We start from the raw sequence: 22,219 nt of genomic DNA on the forward strand, positions 1-22,219 counted from the left end.
CGTGGAAAAGCCGAAGCAAAAACCACGATCAGATTTTTTATTCTCTCCAATGATAAAACTTTCCGTTAACAAAAATATCTTTCCGATAACCAAACTTTCTGTCCGAATCTTTCCGCTTTCGTCTTAAGACTAAAAATAAAATGGTTTCTCTCCAATAAGAAGGAGAGAAAACATAGAAACATAGAACGAGAGCACAAAGTAGCTCTGTTCAACTATTAAAAAAACATCGAACAAGAGTTGATGAACTCTTCGTTCGATACAATTTACATACATTTACATAAATACATGTTTTTTTCTGTTTTATATCTACTTTGCTGAAACTAAGAAACTAGAGCTGATGAAAGTCTTTTAATTACATTTTTGAAAAGGGTATTAAATATGTAGTCAGCAACAGCTAAAATTTTTTCGACAACACATGTGCTGCTTGGCTTACCAATGTATTATAAAGTTATTACATCCTCTATGATTTTTGAGCAAAACACACTTACTTCATCTTAAGATATCTCGGCCTATACGAAAGATATCGGAAAGATTTAAACAGATTTTGAAAGAAGAAAAACGTCCCAAGCAGTCAAAAAACGTTTTTTTTGCATTTTCTAACGGTAATATTTCAAAAACGCGAGCTGCTAGAATTTTTTTGACTTCGGATTCGAGTTCAGCACACTGAAAACCTTCAGAAAAGTATATTTCCTTGTTAATCAGTGTAATCAATAAAGTAGTGTGTGATCAGCCGGTAAAATAATGGGATGCTTGAGATCGTATTCTTCTTCTAACATTTGCAGTCGTCCACCTACTCTCATGATGCCATCTTCGTCAAAAAATGGAGATAACTCAATAAGCTTTGATGATGGTTTTAATTGCTTATTTTTTCGTAAATTTTCTATTTCACTTGAATAATGATGTTCTTGTACGTTCTCTATCCAGTATAAACAAGTTCTTCTTTTTTAAGACATTCAATTGGAATTCAAACCTTTAATTCACTTTCGATGAAGTCAACTCCAAGTCTTTTTCTTTCTTCTACTTTTTCTTTTAAATTTCGCATGTATCGGATGATCCAGGATGTTACTCGTAACAAACGTACCCAACTGTTTTAATTTTCAGAGCTAATTGTGAATTCCATTTTTTTCGGAGGACTATCGTCAACTTCTACCAGTAGTGTCGTATTAAATTGGAAGTTTTCTGTTTCTTGACGTTTCCAAAATTTCTCAAAATCGTCCAGCCAGTCTGGCCCTTTTTCCCAGAGTAAAGATGAAATGAGCTTGTTTCCAGAAGTACCACGAGTGAGAAGGTGTGCAGGATGCATTTTCCAGTACAATGATTCCAATCAGAAATTGCAGCAGAAAAACTAGTTATTTCTATGACGCGACCTTGAACATATGGCTTCCATCTCTGAGTTTGGTCGAAAATCCAATTAAGGGTTATTTTTGAGTCAGTCCATAAAAAGAACTTGTGGATAGAAATTTGTAATGACTTTTTGAAATACGCACACAATCTGGCCGCAATTAAAGCTGCAGTTAACTCTAATTTTTGTAGTGTAAGTTCATCTTGTTTGTCTTCTTTAGAGGAGCTATTCGACTCTTAGAAAATAAAAATGAAGTTATGTTCTCTCTTTCGTTTATAACCTGAAGAAAAGCTGCCGCTCCATAGGTTTAGTACTCGCGTAAGCAAATATATGACAGTAAATGGTTCTAGCTGATGAAATTGATTGTTTTGCAACATTAAGTCTGCTGGTAGATCTTCATCCCATGAAAGTTTTCTTTTCCAGGCTTCTTGAAATACAATTTTTAACTTTATTATTACAGGGCTAACAATTCCTAATGGGTCATAAACTCTCACAATGGCTTGTAAAACGTTTCGTTTGGAACCCTTTGTTTGATTCGATTCAAGAAAACTATGAATAGAATCCAATGGTACAGCTAATTCGTCACTAAATGGAGAGCACAATAAACCTAGAACCTTTTATAAAGTTGGATATTCTAGAGAACCTGCTGCTGCCCTAATCGCTTCGTTATTGGAATGCAATTTTCTAAGATTCATTGAAGCCCTTCCTATTATGTCTACTGCCTGATTGTCTAAATTAACTGCATCGTGTTCAAAATTTACACTTGCGACAAGGTCATCAACATCAAATCCCTTCTTTAGCATTTGGCAAGTCTCAGGGAACGTTGATTGCTCAAGACTCAAATGATGATTTATAGTAGCACAAAGAATAAATAGACTGCAACTTACGCCAAAGGTAACACGAGTCATACGAAAAAAGCAATATCTGGGGCCCTATTTTGTAAAACGATTATCGTTGAAACTACTTAGTTCTTGTACAAATGCGATTAGGTACTACGATAATCGTTTGATTTCAACGATACACTTTAATGCTTACGACTGTCATTTCCCTATCGTTTCACTTTCGTTCTCGTTTGTCTTGCTTAGAAAAAAAAAAAATTGCCAAACTTCGAAGTCAATTTTATTTCCACTGATTGCAATGAAATAACAAATATATAAACATACCTACTCAAATATTAAAACGAAGAAGCATTTTTTTTTTATTATTAAAGCACCACAACACAACAAAACGATAAAACAAACAATTGATCTCAATCTTCATGTCCAATTAACAATGGCAGAGATAAAGTTCTCGGAAAGATGATTTTCTTCTTTAAACTTATAAAATAAATAGTGGAAATCACAAAATATGTCCATAAAGTCAATTTTATTAAGTTTTTGAATAGAAAACATTATTAAATAGCACAAGAAAAGTAAAAGAAAATTTTTTTGCCACTGAAGATTTTGTTTATCTATTAATTTTTTGACAGCTTTTCATTGGCCTGAAGTTGGTACGCTTGAAAAAAAAATTGTTTTTTCATTTTTATCTATCGTACTAAATCGCTCTATGTCGTGACTATCGTTGTCCTGGGTATCGTTGTTTTGCCTTTCGTTTCGTAATACAAAATAGGGCCCCTGATTTCTTTTCTGGCGAGGAATACCAAAGGAAACGGTGGGCGTCTCTGTTTGCTTCATTCAATAATATCTGTAGGAATGCTTTTTCAATGTCAGCTACTACCGCTATACTTCCTAAACGGTAATTCAACAAAATGCTAAACACATCAGGCAACAAGTTAATTCCTGTAAAAAGTTGTTCGTTTAATGAAGGAATATTATCTGAATGGCTTGCCGCATCGAAAACTATGCGCATTGCGCAAATTTGTAATCATACAGCTTTCTTTATAAACAGGACGATGAGGAAGATAAATGATTCGCTTTGAGCTGAGATCGTTTGATGCCATAATTGGTTCAGCTATACCGTCCTCAATCATCTGTCGTACCGGCAAATCGTACTCTTTAAATTTTTTTGGATCACGGGATAAACGATTTTTTAGAGAATTTAAACGACTTATCACTATGTGTTTGTTGTCTTCAAATACTGTTTTTTGATCTTTCTATGGCATACTTGCCACGTAACGTGATCCAACTTTTTCCAAACAATTACTTGTCATTTCCTCTGTCAGATGGGACTTCTCCGACTCCTCTCCGCGAATGCCGATCGATTCTAGTGAACACATATTTGAAAGTTCTTTATCGCTTATTTGTACACTAAGCACGTTTGTCACAAATGAGGAATGTTCTTTAACTTTTGTAGGACCGTTCTCAACAGAAGAATGCACTTCTTGAAGTGCCCACCCAAAGATTTTTTCGACCGCTCTACGACGACTAGAGAGTCTAAGTTGCTTACCCGTAACCACTTCCCAATAAAAGTCCGAACCAACCAACAAACTTAACCCATCAACATTTTCGATATTCACTGCAACGCGATCAGCCAGCTTTAATTTTTTCAACGCGCGACATGATTCATTGGGGCTTTAAGGACGTCGACGCATATTTCCGGGACTACAATCGCTTCTACTTGAATTTTCTTATCGCCATACTGGCTTTTTAGATGAATACGAACTTTATTTAATGCTTGAGGCTCAAGTTGTTTTTTAGAACCGAAAAGAAGTATGGATATTAGGGTGGGTCAAAAAAAAATCGAAATTCTTTTTTTGAGTTTGTACTCCGAAAAATCGATTGCTAGACACCTCTAGAATACACACACCAAGTATGAGCTCTTCATATTTAACGTCCTCCGCTTCGCAATTTTCTATTTTTACATCAAGCTTCTACTTAAAAAAATCGTTTTTTTATAAATCGACTTTTTTGCAAATTTCCTTACATATTCTTGTAGGAAATTGAACGCTTTACAAAAAAGGTCTCAAACACTTTTTTGTTTATCTAACCGTTTAATAGATATTTGAGGTCCAAAAATCCAGAAAATCTTTAAAAATTCGTTTTTTGTTCTTAATTTTGTAACAAATTGAAAAATTATAATAATCACACGCGCAGCACATATTCTTGTAGGAAATAGATTGTTCCACAAAAAACTTTTTTCATTAATCTAACCATTTTAAAGATATTCGAGGCCAAAGTTAAGAAAAATTATAAAAATATTTTTTACTTTTAAAAATTTTCTAATTCACTGAAAATTCATTATTTTCAAAAAAGCAAGATATTCTGAAAGGTTCTGAAAGAGTACAAAACTTAAATAATATGGAAAAATTACCTAATAAAAAAGTCGGATTTCTTAAGAAAATAAATTTTATCTCGGTTATTTATGGAATATTCTCAACAATGTTATATCATTTTGAAAAGAAAATTGAACACACCAACTTTTTAGGTAACTTGCTGAAACATCGTAGTGCTTTTTTTTTTACACAACGGTTCATTGAATTAGGGTCATGTAAAATTTTTTAATACTTAGTAGGGCAAAAAAGTAATATTTGCTTTAAAACTGATGCAGCTGAGTGAAAATTTTTGAAAGCATTTGGTAGCAGGGTTATTCAAGGTTCCGTAACAAAAGAAAAATATGAGAAAAATTAGGATTTGTAGTCACGGCACATGAAAAACCGTCACAGGGTGACCATTTTTTCGACTTTTTTTCAAATCCCCATAACTCACAAAATATATTGCTGCGATTTTTTTTATTATTTTTGTGATAACTATCATCACCTACCCTATCTACCGTTTTCGTTTCGATGTTAACTTTTGAGACACCCTGTATACCTAAAATGCAAAACCATAAATTTATGAAAGAGATAAAAAAAACCAGAAACAAGAATACAAAAAAACTCGTATATCCTATTCCTATTCCTATTGCATATACCACGCAAGACCAGATACCAGACATTGCGACCGTTCGAGAGATCCATTATTCTCTTTTCTCATTTTCGCAAAAAAAAAAATACAACAACACTTTGCATGCGCAATTAGCTTGCCTGGCGCCATCTTTTTTTATGAAAAAAACCTGTGTACAAACAACAATAATGTATGTAGATACCTAGTTCCATCTTTTTCTATATACCATCAAACAACACTCGACAGAGCGAGTGCGAGAGATCATGTAGAAACAAAATAGAAGATATGTGAGAGATAGACCTAGCGCGAGCGGAATTTGTTTGAACTACAAATTCCAATACATACGCATTACATGAATTTCTGAGGAAAAAAATGGAAAGTAGACTATTTTTCAAAAATTAATTGTAAGAAAACCTTATATGAAAATATATTCGATATTTAATCACCGAATGTAAAAAGAACGTAAAATTTGTGGTCGTTATAATTTATTATAGAATAGAATTGTATTTCTTATTGACCGCAAAAAATCGATAACAAAATATAAGAACACAGATGAAATTTAGTTTTTAAATATTTATTATTTTATCGAATGCATTTCGAACCTTAAATTGAAAGTTCATCTTCAGCGCGAGTTTAATAAAAGAAAATGAAACGAACAAAGCTGAAAATGACATTTAAAAACAAAAACAACTCGCTTATACAAAATTAAATACATAGCTTACAAAAAATATAGCTTACAAAAAATAGCTCTCTTACAAAAAGTAAATAAACAAACGAATTTTACATTAAAAAGAGTTAAAAAGAGATGACTCTATTGCACCAGCTTCTAAATTCATTAAATTATTTGTTGTTTGAATGAAAAAAGATTCGTAAGCATCTTACTTAGATGGATTATTTACTGTTTTTAAAATTTTTATGTTGTCAATTATTGGTGTAACAAATAATTTAATGAAATTAGAAGCTGGTGCAATAGAGTCATCTCTTTTTAACTCTTTTTAATGTAAAATTCGTTTGTTTATTTACTTTTTGTAAGAGAGCTATTTTTTGTAAGCTATATTTTTTGTAAGCTATGTATTTAATTGTATAAGCGAGTTGTTTTTGTTTTTAAATGTCATTTTTAGCTTTGTTCGTTTCATTTTGTTTTATTAAACTCGCGCTGAAGATGAACTTTCAATTTAAGGTTCGAAATGCATTCGATAAAATAATAAATATTTAAAAACTAAATTTCATCTGTGTTCTTATATTTTGTTATTGATTTATTGCGGTCAATAAGAAATAAAATTCTATTGTAAGAAAACTGTTATAGCAATCAAGTCCTCAGTCCTCAAGTGCCACAAGTCTTTTTTCTTTTAATTTTTTTTATGAATGTTCTTTTTTAATGTTCTTTATTCTTTTCAGTTCCCGGGTTTCGGCACCAAATGTGAAAAATCTTTATCCTTCAAATAAAAAAAGCACTCACTTTTAAAATGGAAATCTTTATTGCGTCCGATTCTTAAGATAAAGAAGTTGGAACTAAAAATATTTTAAATATACAAAACGGATGATTGAGGAAAAGCTTTTGAGGGGAAATTAGAATGAACGAAAGGATGATAGAGCTGTAGCAAATCGTATGTATTCGTTACTAAAATGCGGATATTTGCTTCAGTAACGAGTAACGAAACTTTCTACTTTCTAAACAGTATCGTTACTCGCATGTTTCGTTACTGGGTACTGAAGTAACGAAACATACGAGTAACGACCCCATTCCAATTTCAATACTAAATCATCCGATATATGAGATACGAAACGAAGTGATACACTCAATTTGGCGCATTTAGCATCTCGTATCGATATAATTACCGTAGTCGGAATGCTAACTTTACCTGGATTTTACTTTTGTCTCGATAAAAACAGTAGAGCCAAGGTATAGTTGAGTTATCGATAATAATTTATACAGAAATATCAAAAGAGACGTTTTGGTATTTTCTCTATGTGGCCGAAATTATACCCATGCCTTAACCAATGTGTTTATGTCCTTTTTGTTAATGGTCTTGAAATGTAGCTTAAGAATGTATAAAAGTGTTTTTGGTTTTTGAAAAAATTGGTTAATTTTCAGTGCAAAATTTTCAACTAAAAAAAAAGCCGAGAAAACGAGGTTTGAAAATCACTGTCAATAGAAGAAAAATGAAAAATTGTTCGACATGGTTGTTTTGAAGTGCTAATATTCCGAGATCTGCGCGATGTATTTTCCAAATAAAGGTCTCTAAAGAATTGTGATGAGATTACTGAAAGGATATAAACAAAAAATACCAAAGTTTTGCAACTTTTTGTGTATGAACACAAAGTCGAAGGAGAAAAAACCAATACATATAAAATCGGCTCCGCGGCGATTATAATTTCCATACTAATTTGAGCCGCCTTCGGACCCGTTTCGTAGTCGAAGTCGGACTCAGCTCCGCCTGAGGCGGAGCAGATTCGGACCGAGGTCGGACTCGTTTGCTTGAAGGGATTTGTTTCTTTGTAGGTATTTGTATGGATATGAAAGGATCTGTTTATTTGTATGTATTAATTTTCAGCAGCTAAAAACTAAAGATTGCACTTGAGTTAAAAATTATTTATGTCATCTCAAAAAAATATTAATATCTACTAAAATCTAATTTTTTAATGATATAGATAACATCTCAGAATCAAAGATCAAAGACTTGATCTCGTTCCTTAACGCAACAAAGTGGATTTAAGAACTGCTTAAACACTTGTTTTTCCTCTTAAAATCAATCTAAATTCTATTACATACTGTGATTTTTCTCGAATTTCTGGCTTCATAAAAAAGGGGCTCATCTCCTTTGAAAGAAAACATGTTAAATTTATCTCATGACGTTCATGTGAAAAATCAGTTGTATTTTTAACACTGAAAAAATAAAATTTTTTAACTTTTTCTTTTTTTATAATTGAAAGTGAACATTCAAAAGTATAATGTATATGTGGGGGCAAGACCGTTTTCTGTTAGATGTTTTTTTCAAAACTTGTTATATTTTGTTCAATATTTTTTATTTTTTTATAATGATGAGAGTCCCTACAGTATACAATAAACTTAATGAATAAAAACTTTATTTTAATTAAAAGATGTTTTTTATTAGTTTTCAAGATAATAAAACACTAAAGGGGCCCCCACTTTCCCTAAATATTTTTTGATTTAATGAAGCTTTATACAGGGTGTCCGGTAAAGAATGGATAAGCCTGAAATGGGCAGTACCTACACTTATGAGTTATGACTGCTCTAAAACCAAATAGAAACAAATTTTTCGCAACCAGTTAAAATAAAATGCACGACTGGGGTCGCACGTACCTGCTTTTATGATAAAAAGAAGCTTTTATGTCAAAGCTTTTTAGGAAAAATATTGTGAATTAGTTATAATTTGAGTTTTAAGGAATTTCATAAGAAACGAAAAAATACCCTTACCCCAGGGACGTACACTCCCTTGGGGCAAGCGGGGCGGCGCCCCGGGGCCCCCGACTGACCCTAGGGCCCCTACTCGAGACAATGCAGAGAAGTAAACTGTTAGCATAAACTGAGTTTCGAAATAAATTAAAATGTATTTGAATCACTTCGGATACAAGGGGAAAAAATTATGTCATTCAGTGTAATGTATAATGCATTGGTAGCCACACAATATATATTCATTTAATAAAAAGGCTACCTCAGGGGCCCCAAAAAAATAAACTGCTTTTTTAAAAGAAAAATTATAATTTTATCTTAGGGCCCACAAAAATATTACTTGAAAAATAATTGCAACCACAAATAATACATTAGGGGCCCCAAAAAATCGCCAGGGGCCCCAAAAGCCTTTACTTCAGGGCGTCAAAAAAAATTAAATTAAAAAAAATTGTTTTTTAAATTAAATTACATTTGTTTATGGATTACTAAATATTTCCTTAGGAACCCCAAAAAATATGACTTCGGGGCTCCAAAACTATTATATGAAGGGTTCCAAAAAATAAGTTTTCAGGAACCCCGTTAGTTTAGAGGCAATCAAATATTAATTTGGGGGCCCCAAAATCTATTACTAAGGAGCCCAAAAATATTCATCAAATTTTCAGATGACATGACAAATATTATTTGAGGATCCTAAAAAGCTATTACTTCAGTGGTTCAAAACAATCAAATGGAAAATTAAATATCAATTCAGGGGCCCCAACATAAATATATCAGGGCCCAAAATAAAACTATTACGTTATTGGTGGCATTCCGAATATTACTTCAGAACAGAGGCCCCAATACCTATTAATTCTTGGCTCCAAAAATATTATATTATATTTTAGGCACTTAATTTTGAGGCCCCAAAAATAATTTTTCACTGGCCCCGAAAGAAATAAACTATGTTTGATGATGGAAAATCAAATGTGTACATATGTATTACTTTAGAACAGAGGCCCCAAGAACTATCAATTCTAAGCTAAAAAAAATGTATTTTAGGGGTCTCTAAATATTTAATTTAGGGGGCCCCTAGTACAAGTATTTACTTCTTTTATGATAGAAATTTTAAGTAAGTGGGTATATCAATGTGCATTACGAACTTATTAAAACATTAAAATAAACCTAAAAATAAATAAGCCAACAAAAAAATGTATGGCGTATACGTATTTTTTTTTTTTTTGTACCTAAGGGGCCCCAAATATCAAAGGGGCCCCAAAATTTAGTCTTGCCCCGAGGCCCCGGTGACTCAACGTACGCCACTGCCTTACCCGTATTTTTTGAGAAAAACCGAAAACTCAATTACCTATATTAAAATCACTTACATCATTATGTATGTCAAATTTAATCTTAATCGTTAGAGTCGTTTTCAAGAAAACTGTAAAAACTCGTTAACGTTGTACGGGAAGAGCCGACATCACCGATTTAAAAAAAAATGTATACTTTATTTTCACTACTCGTATTTTTGAGAAAAACTAAAAACGCAGTTATGTTACACTACTGGAAAAAATTAAGGGATCAAAAAAAAATTCCAAATTTTTGGGCAAATTTCAACAGGCCGTAACTTCGAAAGAAATGGTCGTACAAGAAATCGATAAAGAAGAAAATTGTAGCTCCAATGAACCTCTGCGGTTTTTGAGTAATCGTAGAAAAACCAGCAACAAAAAAATTTTCAAAATTTTTTTAGTTTTTTTTTTTGGTCTACGGGCGTGGAAACCACTATAAGGATCGGATACTTTGTTCATTTAGCTTTAATTCGGTTTTTTGAACACCTCGATACGTCCACTTCTCGCCGAGAATCGGTCTTCAAATGGAAAAGGATCCTTTTGTGTTTGATTATCGATATCTCAGCAACCAATGATCGCACAGAAAGTTAAAGGTGGGTTTCAAGAACTTGAATGAATTCTCCTTAACGGCTAGCCATTGCTTTTCCAAAAAAAAATTTTTTCTTATTTTCACATGAATTTGAAAATGCAACAAAAAAAGGGCTTTTGGTGGTTTTTTGGAAAATCGAGCGCTAGATCGAAAATATTGAGGAAACCACTAATGTTAAGTGTGCCTTTTACAGTTCAATATGTCCACAAAAACCCTACAAAAAATCAAATTAATCCAGCCAGCCGTTTTTTTGTTTCACTCGATCGAATTTTTGAAAAAATTAAAGGATCACGTTTTTTGCATTTTTTTTAAATGACTTTTTTTTAAATTTAATTAAAAGGAGATCAGTAGAATCAAGGAATACAGCTGCGGAAACGCGTTAAAAATGATTGGGCGATGGTTTCTTGAATTTCCTTAACTTGTTAAAAAAAAAAAATAAAAAAAATTTAAAAAAAAATTTTTTTTGTAAAAATTTTTTTAAAAACTAGTTAAGGAAATTCAAGAAACCATCGCCCAATCATATTTAAAAACAAATATTTAAAAACTAAATTTCATCTGTGTTCTTATATTTTGTTATCGATTTATTGCGGTCAATAAGAAATAAAATTCTATTGTAAGAAAACTGTTATAGCAATCAAGTCCTCAGTCCTCAAGTGCCACAAGTCTTTTTTCTTTTAATTTTTTTTATGAATGTTCTTTTTTAATGTTCTTTATTCTTTTCAGTTCCCGGGTTTCGGCACCAAATGTGAAAAATCTTTATCCTTCAAATAAAAAAAGCACTCACTTTTAAAATGGAAATCTTTATTGCGTCCGATTCTTAAGATAAAGAAGTTGGAACTAAAAATATTTTAAATATACAAAACGGATGATTGAGGAAAAGCTTTTGAGGGGAAATTAGAATGAACGAAAGGATGATAGAGCTGTAGCAAATCGTATGTATTCGTTACTAAAATGCGGGTATTTGCTTCAGTAACGAGTAACGAAATTTTCTACTTTCTACTTTCTAAACAGTATCGTTACTCGCATGTTTCGTTACTGGGTACTGAAGTAACGAAACATACGAGTAACGACCCCATTCCAATTTCAATACTAAATCATCCGATATATGAGATACGAAACGAAGTGATACTCTCAATTTGGCGCATTTAGCATCTCGTATCGATATAATTACCGTAGTCGGAATGCTAACTTTACCTGGATTTTACTTTTGTCTCGATAAAAACAGTAGAGCCAAGGTATAGTTGAGTTATCGATAATAACACTGTGCAAGTTTTTTTTTTGAGACAGGTGCGCGATTAACTGTTTCGCCCTATTTCGGACCCGAGAAATCGATTGGCGTCATTAGTTTTTCAATTTATCGGTACGACTTCGAACAAAATTTTTTTTGAAAGATTTTTAATTATTTTGAGAATTTTTCACTTTTTTTCGTAATTTTTCAACCAAAAACAATATTTATATTGCTAATAATTCTGCTCAAACGTTATTTGCTACCAGTAGAAAGACATTATAAACTATTTTGAACAATTTATTTGAAAATTTAGTGATTTTTTTGAAAAAATTTTAAAAAATCGAAATTTTTTACATTGTTTATCGTTTTTTCGCTGTTTTTGTTCTCTTTTGCACAAATACATTGCATGTTTTCCATTAAAAATTAATTTAACTGTTAATTTAATGTTGGTTAAACTTTGACAGTCTATCGATAGCATCGATAACAAAAAAATATCGAGTATATCGATATTTCACAAAACTATCGATAGTTTCAATACTTCCAAATTATTTTACCACAAGGTTACCGATATTATCGATAGTTTTTTCTCAAAACTATCGATACAATCGATAATGGAAACTATCGATATCTACCAAACACTATGTTAATTCGTTGTTTATATCCAATGTCAAACGAAAACTTAACTTGTAGTTCAAATTGTGTTTAATTAATTTCAAAGCTATCGATAATATCGGTAGCCTTGTGGTACAATAATTTGGAAGTATTGAAACTATCGATAGTTTTGTGAAGTATCGATATACTCGATATTTTTTTGTTATCGATGCTATCGATAGACTGTCAAAGTTTAACCAACACTAAACTAACAGTTAAATTAATTTTTAATGGAAAACATGCAATGTATTTGTGCAAAAAAGAACAAAAACAGCGAAAAACGATAAACAATGTAAAAAATTTCGATTTTTTTTAATTTTTTCAAAAAAATCACTAAATTTTCAAATAAATTGTTCAAAATAGTTTATAATGTCTTTCTACTGGTAGCAAATAGCGTTTGAGCAGAATTATTAGCAATATAAATATTGTTTTTGGTTGAAAAATTACGAAAAAAAGTGAAAAATTGTCAAAATAATTGAAAATCTTTCAAAAAAAATTTAGTTCGAAGTCGTACCGATAAATCGAAAAACTAATGACGCCAATCGATTTCTCGGGTCCGAAATAGGGCGAAACAGTTATTCGCGCGCCTGTCAAGAATTTCGACTTGCACAGTGTAATTTATACAGAAATATCAAAAGAGACGTTTTGGTATTTTCTCTATGTGGCCGAAATTATACCCATGCCTTAACCAATGTGTTTATGTCCTTTTTGTTAATGGTCTTGAAATGTAGCTTAAGAATGTATAAAAGTGTTTTTGGTTTTTGAAAAAATTGGTTAATTTTCAGTGCAAAATTTTCAACTAAAAAAAAAGCCGAGAAAACGAGGTTTGAAAATCACTGTCAATAGAAAAAAAATGAAAAATTGTTCGACATGGTTGTTTTGAAGTGCTAATATTCCGAGATCTGCGCGATGTATTTTCCAAATAAAGGTCTCTAAAGAATTGTGATGAGATTACTGAAAGGATATAAACAAAAAATACCAAAGTTTTGCAACTTTTTGTGTATGAACACAAAGTCGAAGGAGAAAAAACCAATACATATAAAATCGGCTCCGCGGCGATTATAATTTCCATACTAATTTGAGCCGCCTTCGGACCCGTTTCGTAGTCGAAGTCGGACTCAGCTCCGCCTGAGGCGGAGCGGATTCGGACCGAGGTCGGACTTGTTTGCTTGAAGGGAGATGAAAGAAAAAACAATTCAAAGAATAACAAACGAGTTGAAGTTATTTCATTTAAGAAAATTAAAAAGTGTCCATGGCAAGTGTCGCATTATTTTTGGAGGCCAAGTCATAACAAATAAGGGCAAAAAAACTCAAGAAAAAAGGAGGATTTTAAAAAGTGAAAGAAAATTTATTTGTGAAAGACTTTGGCCTGTAAGTCCCTCCGCCCGACAATGCCTGCTATTTTTTTTTTTTTTATCAATAGTTTTATTTATTGGACTTTTGTATAGTCACGAACATCCTTTTTTCATTCACCAACATCCCTTTGTCGTGGTTCAATTTAACTGATTGGGCAGATCTTCCCAAACAGCCAAAATGATTTGCATCTGTCAAGAATACAACCATTAGAAGTACTTCATCGCATGCAATGACATACGTTGAAATTTGCCCTTCAAGCAAACAAGTCCGACCTTGGTCCGAATCCGCTCCGCCTCAGGCGGAGCTGAGTCCAACTTCGGCTCAGAAACGGTTTTATATGTATTGGTTTTTTCACCACAATTTCTCCTTCGACTTTGTGTTCATACACAAAAAGTTGCAAGTGTGTGAGTGCAACCCCGTTTTTCTCGGTCGGAGTGTCTTTTCTGAACTCCGTTTTCTTGCTTGAAGGGTGTCGGAGAAAATTTCCAATCAGCCGATCGGAGAAATACTTCGAAGCAAAAAGTCTCCGATTCGTAGAAAATCGGAGAATTTCCTCTCCGACGGATTACCTCGCTAGGGCCGAATAGCTCTATATAAATACTTTGTGAGAACTATAAATGAACTAATCGTCGCCCTAGTATTGAAGTGCCGTATACGCCATTTTTACATTTTTGGGAAATCGCATTTAAATGTTCGGAAGATAATTGCGAAAGAACTAACCGCTGGTATTTTTTGATATTTTAGTATGATATATAATTAAAATGTGTCTTTTATATACATGTTATTGGACATCTACAATTCGTTTAGTTTTCAAAATATATAAATTTTTGTCCAAAATGAGTTTGCCGTATACGCCATGAAAATCAGAAGTTTATTTTATTCATATACACGTACGTCAAAAAAAAAAACATAACGTACGTCAAAACAATTCGCAAAATTTTCTTGCATTGCATGAAAAATTTGCCGTAAATGCCAAAATTTCTTGTTTTTGTCAAAACAATAGTGAATATTTCGGCAACGAAAAAAGATAGAAAAAAACGGATAGCAGATTTGAAAAGAGCAACTTCGAAAACATACGACTGCATACCTAGTTCAAAAAATGCAATTTGGCGTATACGGCACTCCAATACTAGGGCGACGTAATGTCGATGTCGTCAAAACCATTGAATAAGAAGTACAGGAAGGGGTGTATATCACACCTATAGAGTTGGTGAGTGAAGCCACAAAAAAATAAATTTTATATAATCTGTCAAAAATAATATATAATCTGTCAAATTTCGAGCTAGTTTTCCAGGGGCGAACTTACTCTTATTGGTGATGACAAGGCGATGCAATCATTGACCGCCAATTTTTCAGTTAATCTTGATGATTTTAAAACAATTTTCAGTCTGTTTTTAGTTGAGGGAAAAAACAGTTTAAAATTCGTATATAATTATGATGAAAAATAGCACTTATACGGAAGTCTCTCACGAGACCAGTTACATTTCTGTTGGCGCCCCTTGAGTGAACAATATATCTGCACTCCGACCAGAGGCGGTTTTACAAATTTTCATGGTATAGGCTCTTCAGTTTTTGCCGCCCTTGCCCTTATATAGAGCCAGCTCAGCTCTTAAAATCTTCAAGTAAACTAAGAAAAGTGGTTTATTTCGTGCATTTTATTTCAATGAGTTTGAGTTATGCATTAAAATGATGGTTTGCACGAAAATCAGGAGTCACTTCGGTTAAACCACAGCTGTGCACAGGTTTGTTCTTAACATCATGAAAATCTTGGGTAAAATCACAATGTCGCATCATTAAAATCACTGGTTTCCCCGATAAACGGATCATTCCGAAAACATCCCGAATTACTTTGGAAAAATTACATAATCTCTACACTTTAAGAATGAGTCGCTGCTGTACGATTGTGTTTTTTTTTTTTTGCTAAAATCATCTAATCACGTATTGCTTTGGCAAAATCTTCGGTAACCGGGAAAAAATTAAATCATGGAACGTGTCGTTTAAAGCACGGGTTGGCCACTAAAACCAAGGGTAGGGTTAGTTCGGTTAAATTAATGATTTGGTTGCCCCCTTAAAATCACGAGATTCCTCTTTAAAAGTCACGGTTTCCACCCGAATCTTTGCTGTATTTTCGCCAGTAAAACACGGATAGCTTTTGTAAATCGCTGGTTTTTTTGTACAACCATGAGTTTCCCAAGTAAAATCACCTCAACTTTTTCAAATATGTACAAGTACATATATGATAGTCCTTCTTATTCTCACGTGAAAACAAAAAAGACTCGCTCTGGACGCTAAAATTGATGCCGAAGTAATAAAAATTATCGTGTCATAGAAAAGAGGGAGAAAGAGCGAAGGGGACTGCCAAATAAATACCTAAATAAAAACAAATAATAATACAATTATTGTAGCTCCCAGAGCAAGTCCTTTTAGTAGGTATACAAACGACTTACGTATTAGGGGGATTTTCTCATACAAAGTATGGGCAAAAGTCGCAGATGCCGATTACTAGTTGAGGGGCGGCGAACTTGCTGTTTTAGTCAAGAATATGGTATGTGCAATGACTAACGGGAGAAAAAAGTCATTGGAAATTTTTTTTACAGAATTCTATCTGCAAGACATCAGAAAGTCGTCATGGAAAAATCTTTTTGATTTCTATGAGGAGAACAGATCGGTCCCCAAATTTGCCGCCCCTAAAATCTGCCGCTCTAGGCTCCAGCCTACTCAGCCTTCTGGTAAATCCGCCTCTGACTCCGACCCTTTACCAATACACATGCATTTGTACAACTCACTCTAATAAAAAGCGGCTTCACTTATTTGGATAAACACCCCTTCCTCTACTTCTTATTCAATGGTCAAAACGTCAACGTTTGGACGATAGGAAAAAAGCTATCGTTTCCTTGACGTTAATAATGTTTTTTTTTAATTATTATTTCATGTTTGAAAAAGTAAAAATCATGGAGGTGGAAAATTTGATGCCTAGGCATTTTTAAATCAAAATAACATTTAATTAAAGGTTTTTTCTCATTTACCAATTAAAATAATAGCCACGCATCTAGGAACATATAATTTTTCGGTTAGATAAGTTTCCATTCCTTTTTTATTGCATCTAGCATCTAATATACACAAAAAATCGTTCCCGGAATGTAGAAATAATAAAGTTGCCAGTTGTATTAATTTAAAGTTTACATTCTATTACAATACGGACATATCCATAATTCAAAAACTGAAACTCAAATGGATTAAAAACATATTAAAGTAAAATATTTTTAAGTATATATTATACTAACACCACATACATACATAAATTTATAAATTTATAAATTTGTACATCTCTTACATCTCTTCCAAAAAAAAAAAAAAATTGTGTTATTTACAATAATGAAAGTTGTCTCAAAAAAAAATGACTCATAGTACCGAAATTTCATAGTGTCAATATTTTAATCATCTAACGTACAAAGTTTTTAAAGATGATTTATAGCGTTTTCGTTTGGTAATTCTTAGAACGGTCCGGGACTGTCCGATCCGGGATTCTAAATGAACAAACTTGGATACTTCTTTTCGATTCTGAAGATTGAGTTCTTTGTATTTGTGAAACGTCAAATAATGCAACGCCTAATGAAAATTTTGTTTTGTTAAGTTTTGTTTGTTCCACAAAAATTTATCTTTTTTTTTAGTTTTTTTTTTACTTTATTTTAATATAATTTAAGGTTTGGCACAGTAAAAAATCTCAATATTAAGAAATGAACAACAAACAATAACATTTCATTACTTTGACATCTTAAGTGTTAACATGTGTGCGTGATTCTCGTTTTGATTCAAAATTCGGAATCGATTTTCTCTTCTTTTCAGAATTAGAACTGTCATTGAGTGCCAAACGAACAGTTTCAGAATCGTTCGGAAGAATTTTGGGCAGTCCCGGACGATCAAACGAAAACGCTGTTAATATAAATTTCTCATTCCACACTTATTTTTATGGATAAATACATAGGTATTAAATGTATGTTATAAGTTAGTTTTATTTTCAAAACAAATTCAATCCTAAGTGGGCTTTAGGTCTGGTTTATAATTTTTTTCTATTTTGTCTCCGACGTTTCGACCGTGTTTACAGTCTTCTTCAGGGCTAATTATTTTTAAAAAATAAAAAAATTATAATAAATGCTAAAAATCTATTATCTATACTTACAGATTATTCTATCTTCTAATTTTAAGAATTTAATCTTAAAAATTTTTAAAGGTTTTGTTTGTTTTGTTTTTATTTTTAAATATTTTAAAATTCAAAAAATTCGAAGTCTTGTAAAAGAAGAACAGATTGTGAAGGGCTCAGCAATATTTATAGTCAGTTTCTTCAAAGAAATATTTTAGGTTGAATTTATGTTCAACTTGATTCTGTAGGCTAGATTTGATAAGAAAGTTTGAATTTCTTATCAAATAATTAAAATTTTTTTATATTTTGAAATTTCGATGATTTGAATCGTCTTTTTCAAGAGTTCGAATTTTTTGAATTTTAAAATATTTAAAAATAAAAACAAAACAAACAAAACCTTTAAAAATTTTTAAGATTAAATTCTTAAAATTAGAAGATAGAATAATCTGTAAGTATAGATAATAGATTTTTAGCATTTATTATAATTTTTTTTTATTTTTTAAAAATAATTAGAACTGAAGAAGACTGTAAACACGGTCGAAACGTCGGAGACAAAATAGAAAAAAATTATAAACCAGACCTAAAGCCCACTTAGGATTGAATTTGTTTTCAAAAATAAGGTCACGAAGATAGGAATTATAGTTTTATTTTCATTTATAACGGCCATATTATTCACTAGTTTAAAAAATACATCTGGATGTAAACAATATCAAAAGTAAATCCAATTCCATGATATTCACTACTTAAATTCAATCTTGTTAAATCCAAACAAATTTAAACTGCTCTCTGGAGGTCTGTTTAACTTTATAAATCCAGATGCAAAATTTATTTTCACAGTGTTCAGTTGTTTTTTCAAGTATTTTGTGAAGGAAAAATAAAGATAAATGCAAATTATACAAAATTTATTGAATAATCACATAATTTTTTTTTAGTGAATAATATGAACAAAAAATTAAATCCTTGGATTTATAAAATTCAAGTTTAAAGGATTTGACTTAAAATTAACTTTAATCCAAACTAAATCCAGAGTGAATAATATGGCCGTAAGTATAGTACATCAATTAACCTTCATTCCGGGAACGCTTGTTTTGGGGTTTTTTAAGACCAAAATTTTATTTTATTTTTTTGGTGATATTATGATAAAAAATCGAGGCCACTATAATATAATTTCAAAAATATTTCGTTTTACTTTGTGAAACAAAAAATAAAAATAATTAAAGGTCAAAACGTATTTCCCGGAACGCTCTTAGAATATGAATAAATAATTCTGCATTATTTTTGGTATTTTTAATCAGTATCCTATCTAAGTATGGACGTTTCAAGTAGTTTGAGTAGTTAGTTAGTAATTTTTCGCATTATGGTATACATAACATATTTTCGTAATTTTAAACTTTGATAGTAGTTTAGGTACTACAAGATTCATCTTAACCAATGTGTTCAGGCAGTTTCAAAAATAACTTCTTATTTGATTTGTCTTTTACGGTCGATCAACTTACTACACAAATACATTCAAATAGATCCTCTGATACAATTTTTTTTTTAGATCGAGATATGACGTATGGGCGGGTTGGAGCCCCCCTAACAATGTGTGACATCCGTTTAGTAAATTGGGAAGAAGGAAACTACAGAGTAACAAATAAACCATATCCTCAGGTATTTACATATTTAAGATAAAACAAAAGTCTGGCTTCTAATATTTATCATTCTTTCTGTAGGGTGAAATTGTTATAGGTGGTGATAGTGTGTCCTTAGGTTACTACAAGCTTCCTCTAAAAACGAAAGAAGAGTTTTTTGAAGAAGATGGAAAACGATGGTTCCAAACCGGAGATATAGGTGAAATGCATGCTGATGGTGTACTTAAAATAATTGGTAATAATTTTTCGATTTTTTTTTTCATTAAAACCAAAAACAAGCAAAGGGAAAACAAGTTAATCAATATTTATTTATGTTTCCAGACCGGAAAAAGGATTTAGTAAAATTACAAGCGGGAGAGTATGTGTCGCTAGGAAAAGTTGAGTCGGAACTTAAAACGTGCCCCATTGTGGAAAATATCTGTGTTTATGGCGATCCTTCAAAGCAATATACGGTGGCATTGATTGTACCTAATCAAAAATATATAGAAGAACTAGCTGCTAAATACGGATTGATATCTAGACGATTTGAAGAACTGTGTACATCCCCTATTTTGGAAAAAGCTGTTATAAAAGAAATAACTGACCATGGGATAAAATGTAAAATGTATATGTAAAATTATTAAATCATTAATTTAATATTATTGTTCAATTTAAAGGTAAACTTCAAAGATTTGAAATTCCTGGTGCAATAACCCTATGCAAAGAAGTGTGGTCTCCAGATATGGGACTGGTAACAGCAGCTTTCAAACTAAAAAGAAAAGATATACAAGACAAATACCAATACGATATCAATAGGATGTATGCCTCGTGAAAATAACTCCGTACATACATAAAATTAAAATAAATAAAGCCCAAAACGATTCGATATAAGTTGAAACTCCAATAAGAACCGATAAGTAAAGAAAAACATCAAACAAAAACATTATAACAGCAAAAACTATATTTTTATTTACTCGGGAAGAAAAGAGAAATATATAAAATCTAAATTGGGATGCCAAAAGATGTAATTGTGTTTTCATGCTCTTTCGAACTATTCAGCGAATAATTAAGGGAAAAATCTTCTGAAATTTTTTTTTATGGCATTATTTTTGTTTGCCTAAAAAATTAATTTATCAACCAAAGAAACTATTTTTAATAGTCTTAGCCTTAAATGAAGCGCCAAAAGTCCCTGGATTGTCCCGAAACCCATGCGCTCCGAACCTACCAAAGTGCGAAAACGAAAACTTTAAACTCATTTTTCTCGAAACGCGTTTTTTTGGAACCTAAAAGTTAAACATACATTTTACAATAAATATATTTTTAAACAGCGCTGTGTTTTTCGCTCTTTTGTCTCTAATTTTTATTCTACACTTTTTTTTTACTAAATTTAGGTTCATGCAAAATTCTCTCTTTAGATTATAAATAATTTCCTTGACCTGGGCATTGCACGGCGCAAACGGAGGCGTCAGCTTTAAAGGGCTTTATAGCTGCCATTTTGTTTTTTTATTACTTAAACAAAATTGTATGTACTTCATAATCATGCCTATTACCGATGTTGTGTCGTTTTTTCGACAGCTCTCGTTTCCTTTGTTGTATTTTTTCAAAGTTCTTCGACGCGACAAATCTGTAGTAGATTTTTAAACGACAAAAAAGGAATCAAGGGCGTATACAGGTTTACTTCTTGGGGGGGGGTCACGCTGAAATTTTTTTTTTTACAAAAGTATAGACTTGAAAATGTGCTACTTAAATTACAAATATTTAAATTTGTTCGTTTCGCATTTTGAACCGAACAGCATCGGAGAATTACTAAACAAAGAAAGGTATTTGATTCGTTTTGCTTTAGTTTAGCCTTAGCCTTGAGCCCAATTGCTCAGACCATCCTGTTCTAAAAATTAAACCGTATAGGTACTTCGATTTTCCGCTAGCCCAAAATCATTTTTAAAAATACATACTATGAAAATCTTCTTTATATTAAATAAATGTGGTAACTTTTTAGTTGAAAGTCTTCCTAAGGCAAACGAATCACAAAGTTAAAAAAATTGCATTTCGAAAAAAAATATTTTTTTAAATCTTATGCAAATTTTATTAGACTAGGGCGATAACATTTTTTATAATATATTAAAATTCAATGCAGTTTGCATAACACCCAACTACGACCGACCCATGTTTAGGATAATTTCCGATTTAAAAAAAACTATCTTTGGCGTAAAACATAATGCTAGTTTAAAGGTACCTATAGAAATTTTGGTAATTTTAAACGGTAATATTATTTTGAACAAAATGCTTTATATTACCTACTTATTAGGAATTTTACAAAATATGGGTCTGATTTCGTCAGCCTTCGGGTTACAAAATAACACACATTCAGTTATATTTATAGATTTTCTTAAATTGGTTCTTAAAGGTTAATTTTAATATTCTAAGCTTGCTGGAAATATGTATTTAATTAGCTGTAGACAAGGTTACTTAAATTCTTACCAATAATTAGTTTAGCATTGATGATTGACAAATCGATAGTTGTTTCAAATGATAAAGTAAAAAATACTATTATATTTTATAAGCAAACAAAATTCACAAATTCTTGGCTTTTTAGATAACACAGCCACACAAAAAAATATAAAAGTTCTGGTCTGGGGTTGCGACCAGGTTTTTCATATAGTTATGGGGTCGCTGAAACCGAATCCGAAGTCCGTTTTGCCCCATAACGTCAGGTTTTTGAGATAACCTCAAAAAATGTCACG

The 22,219-nt window shown here is 31.8% G+C and overlaps 1 protein-coding gene across 4 annotated transcripts in view; it reads left to right on the forward strand.

The window, feature by feature from the left end:
* Positions 1–20,501, forward strand: part of LOC129905219 (fatty acid CoA ligase Acsl3) — a 383,246-nt gene extending 362,745 nt beyond the window's left edge. For all 4 annotated transcript variants that reach the window (XM_055980646.1, XM_055980647.1, XM_055980645.1 and 1 more), the window contains 4 exons: positions 19,409–19,518; positions 19,581–19,734; positions 19,821–20,096; positions 20,156–20,501. In XM_055980646.1, coding sequence (XP_055836621.1) covers positions 19,409–19,518; positions 19,581–19,734; positions 19,821–20,096; positions 20,156–20,310 — 695 coding nt within the window. In that variant the 3' untranslated portion in view covers positions 20,311–20,501. The remainder of the gene's footprint in view (positions 1–19,408; positions 19,519–19,580; positions 19,735–19,820; positions 20,097–20,155) is intronic.
* The last annotated feature ends 1,718 nt before the right edge of the window (positions 20,502–22,219 follow it).

This window comes from Episyrphus balteatus, chromosome 1 (genome assembly GCF_945859705.1).
Source record: "Episyrphus balteatus chromosome 1, idEpiBalt1.1, whole genome shotgun sequence".
NCBI classification, from domain to species: domain Eukaryota; kingdom Metazoa; phylum Arthropoda; class Insecta; order Diptera; family Syrphidae; genus Episyrphus; species Episyrphus balteatus.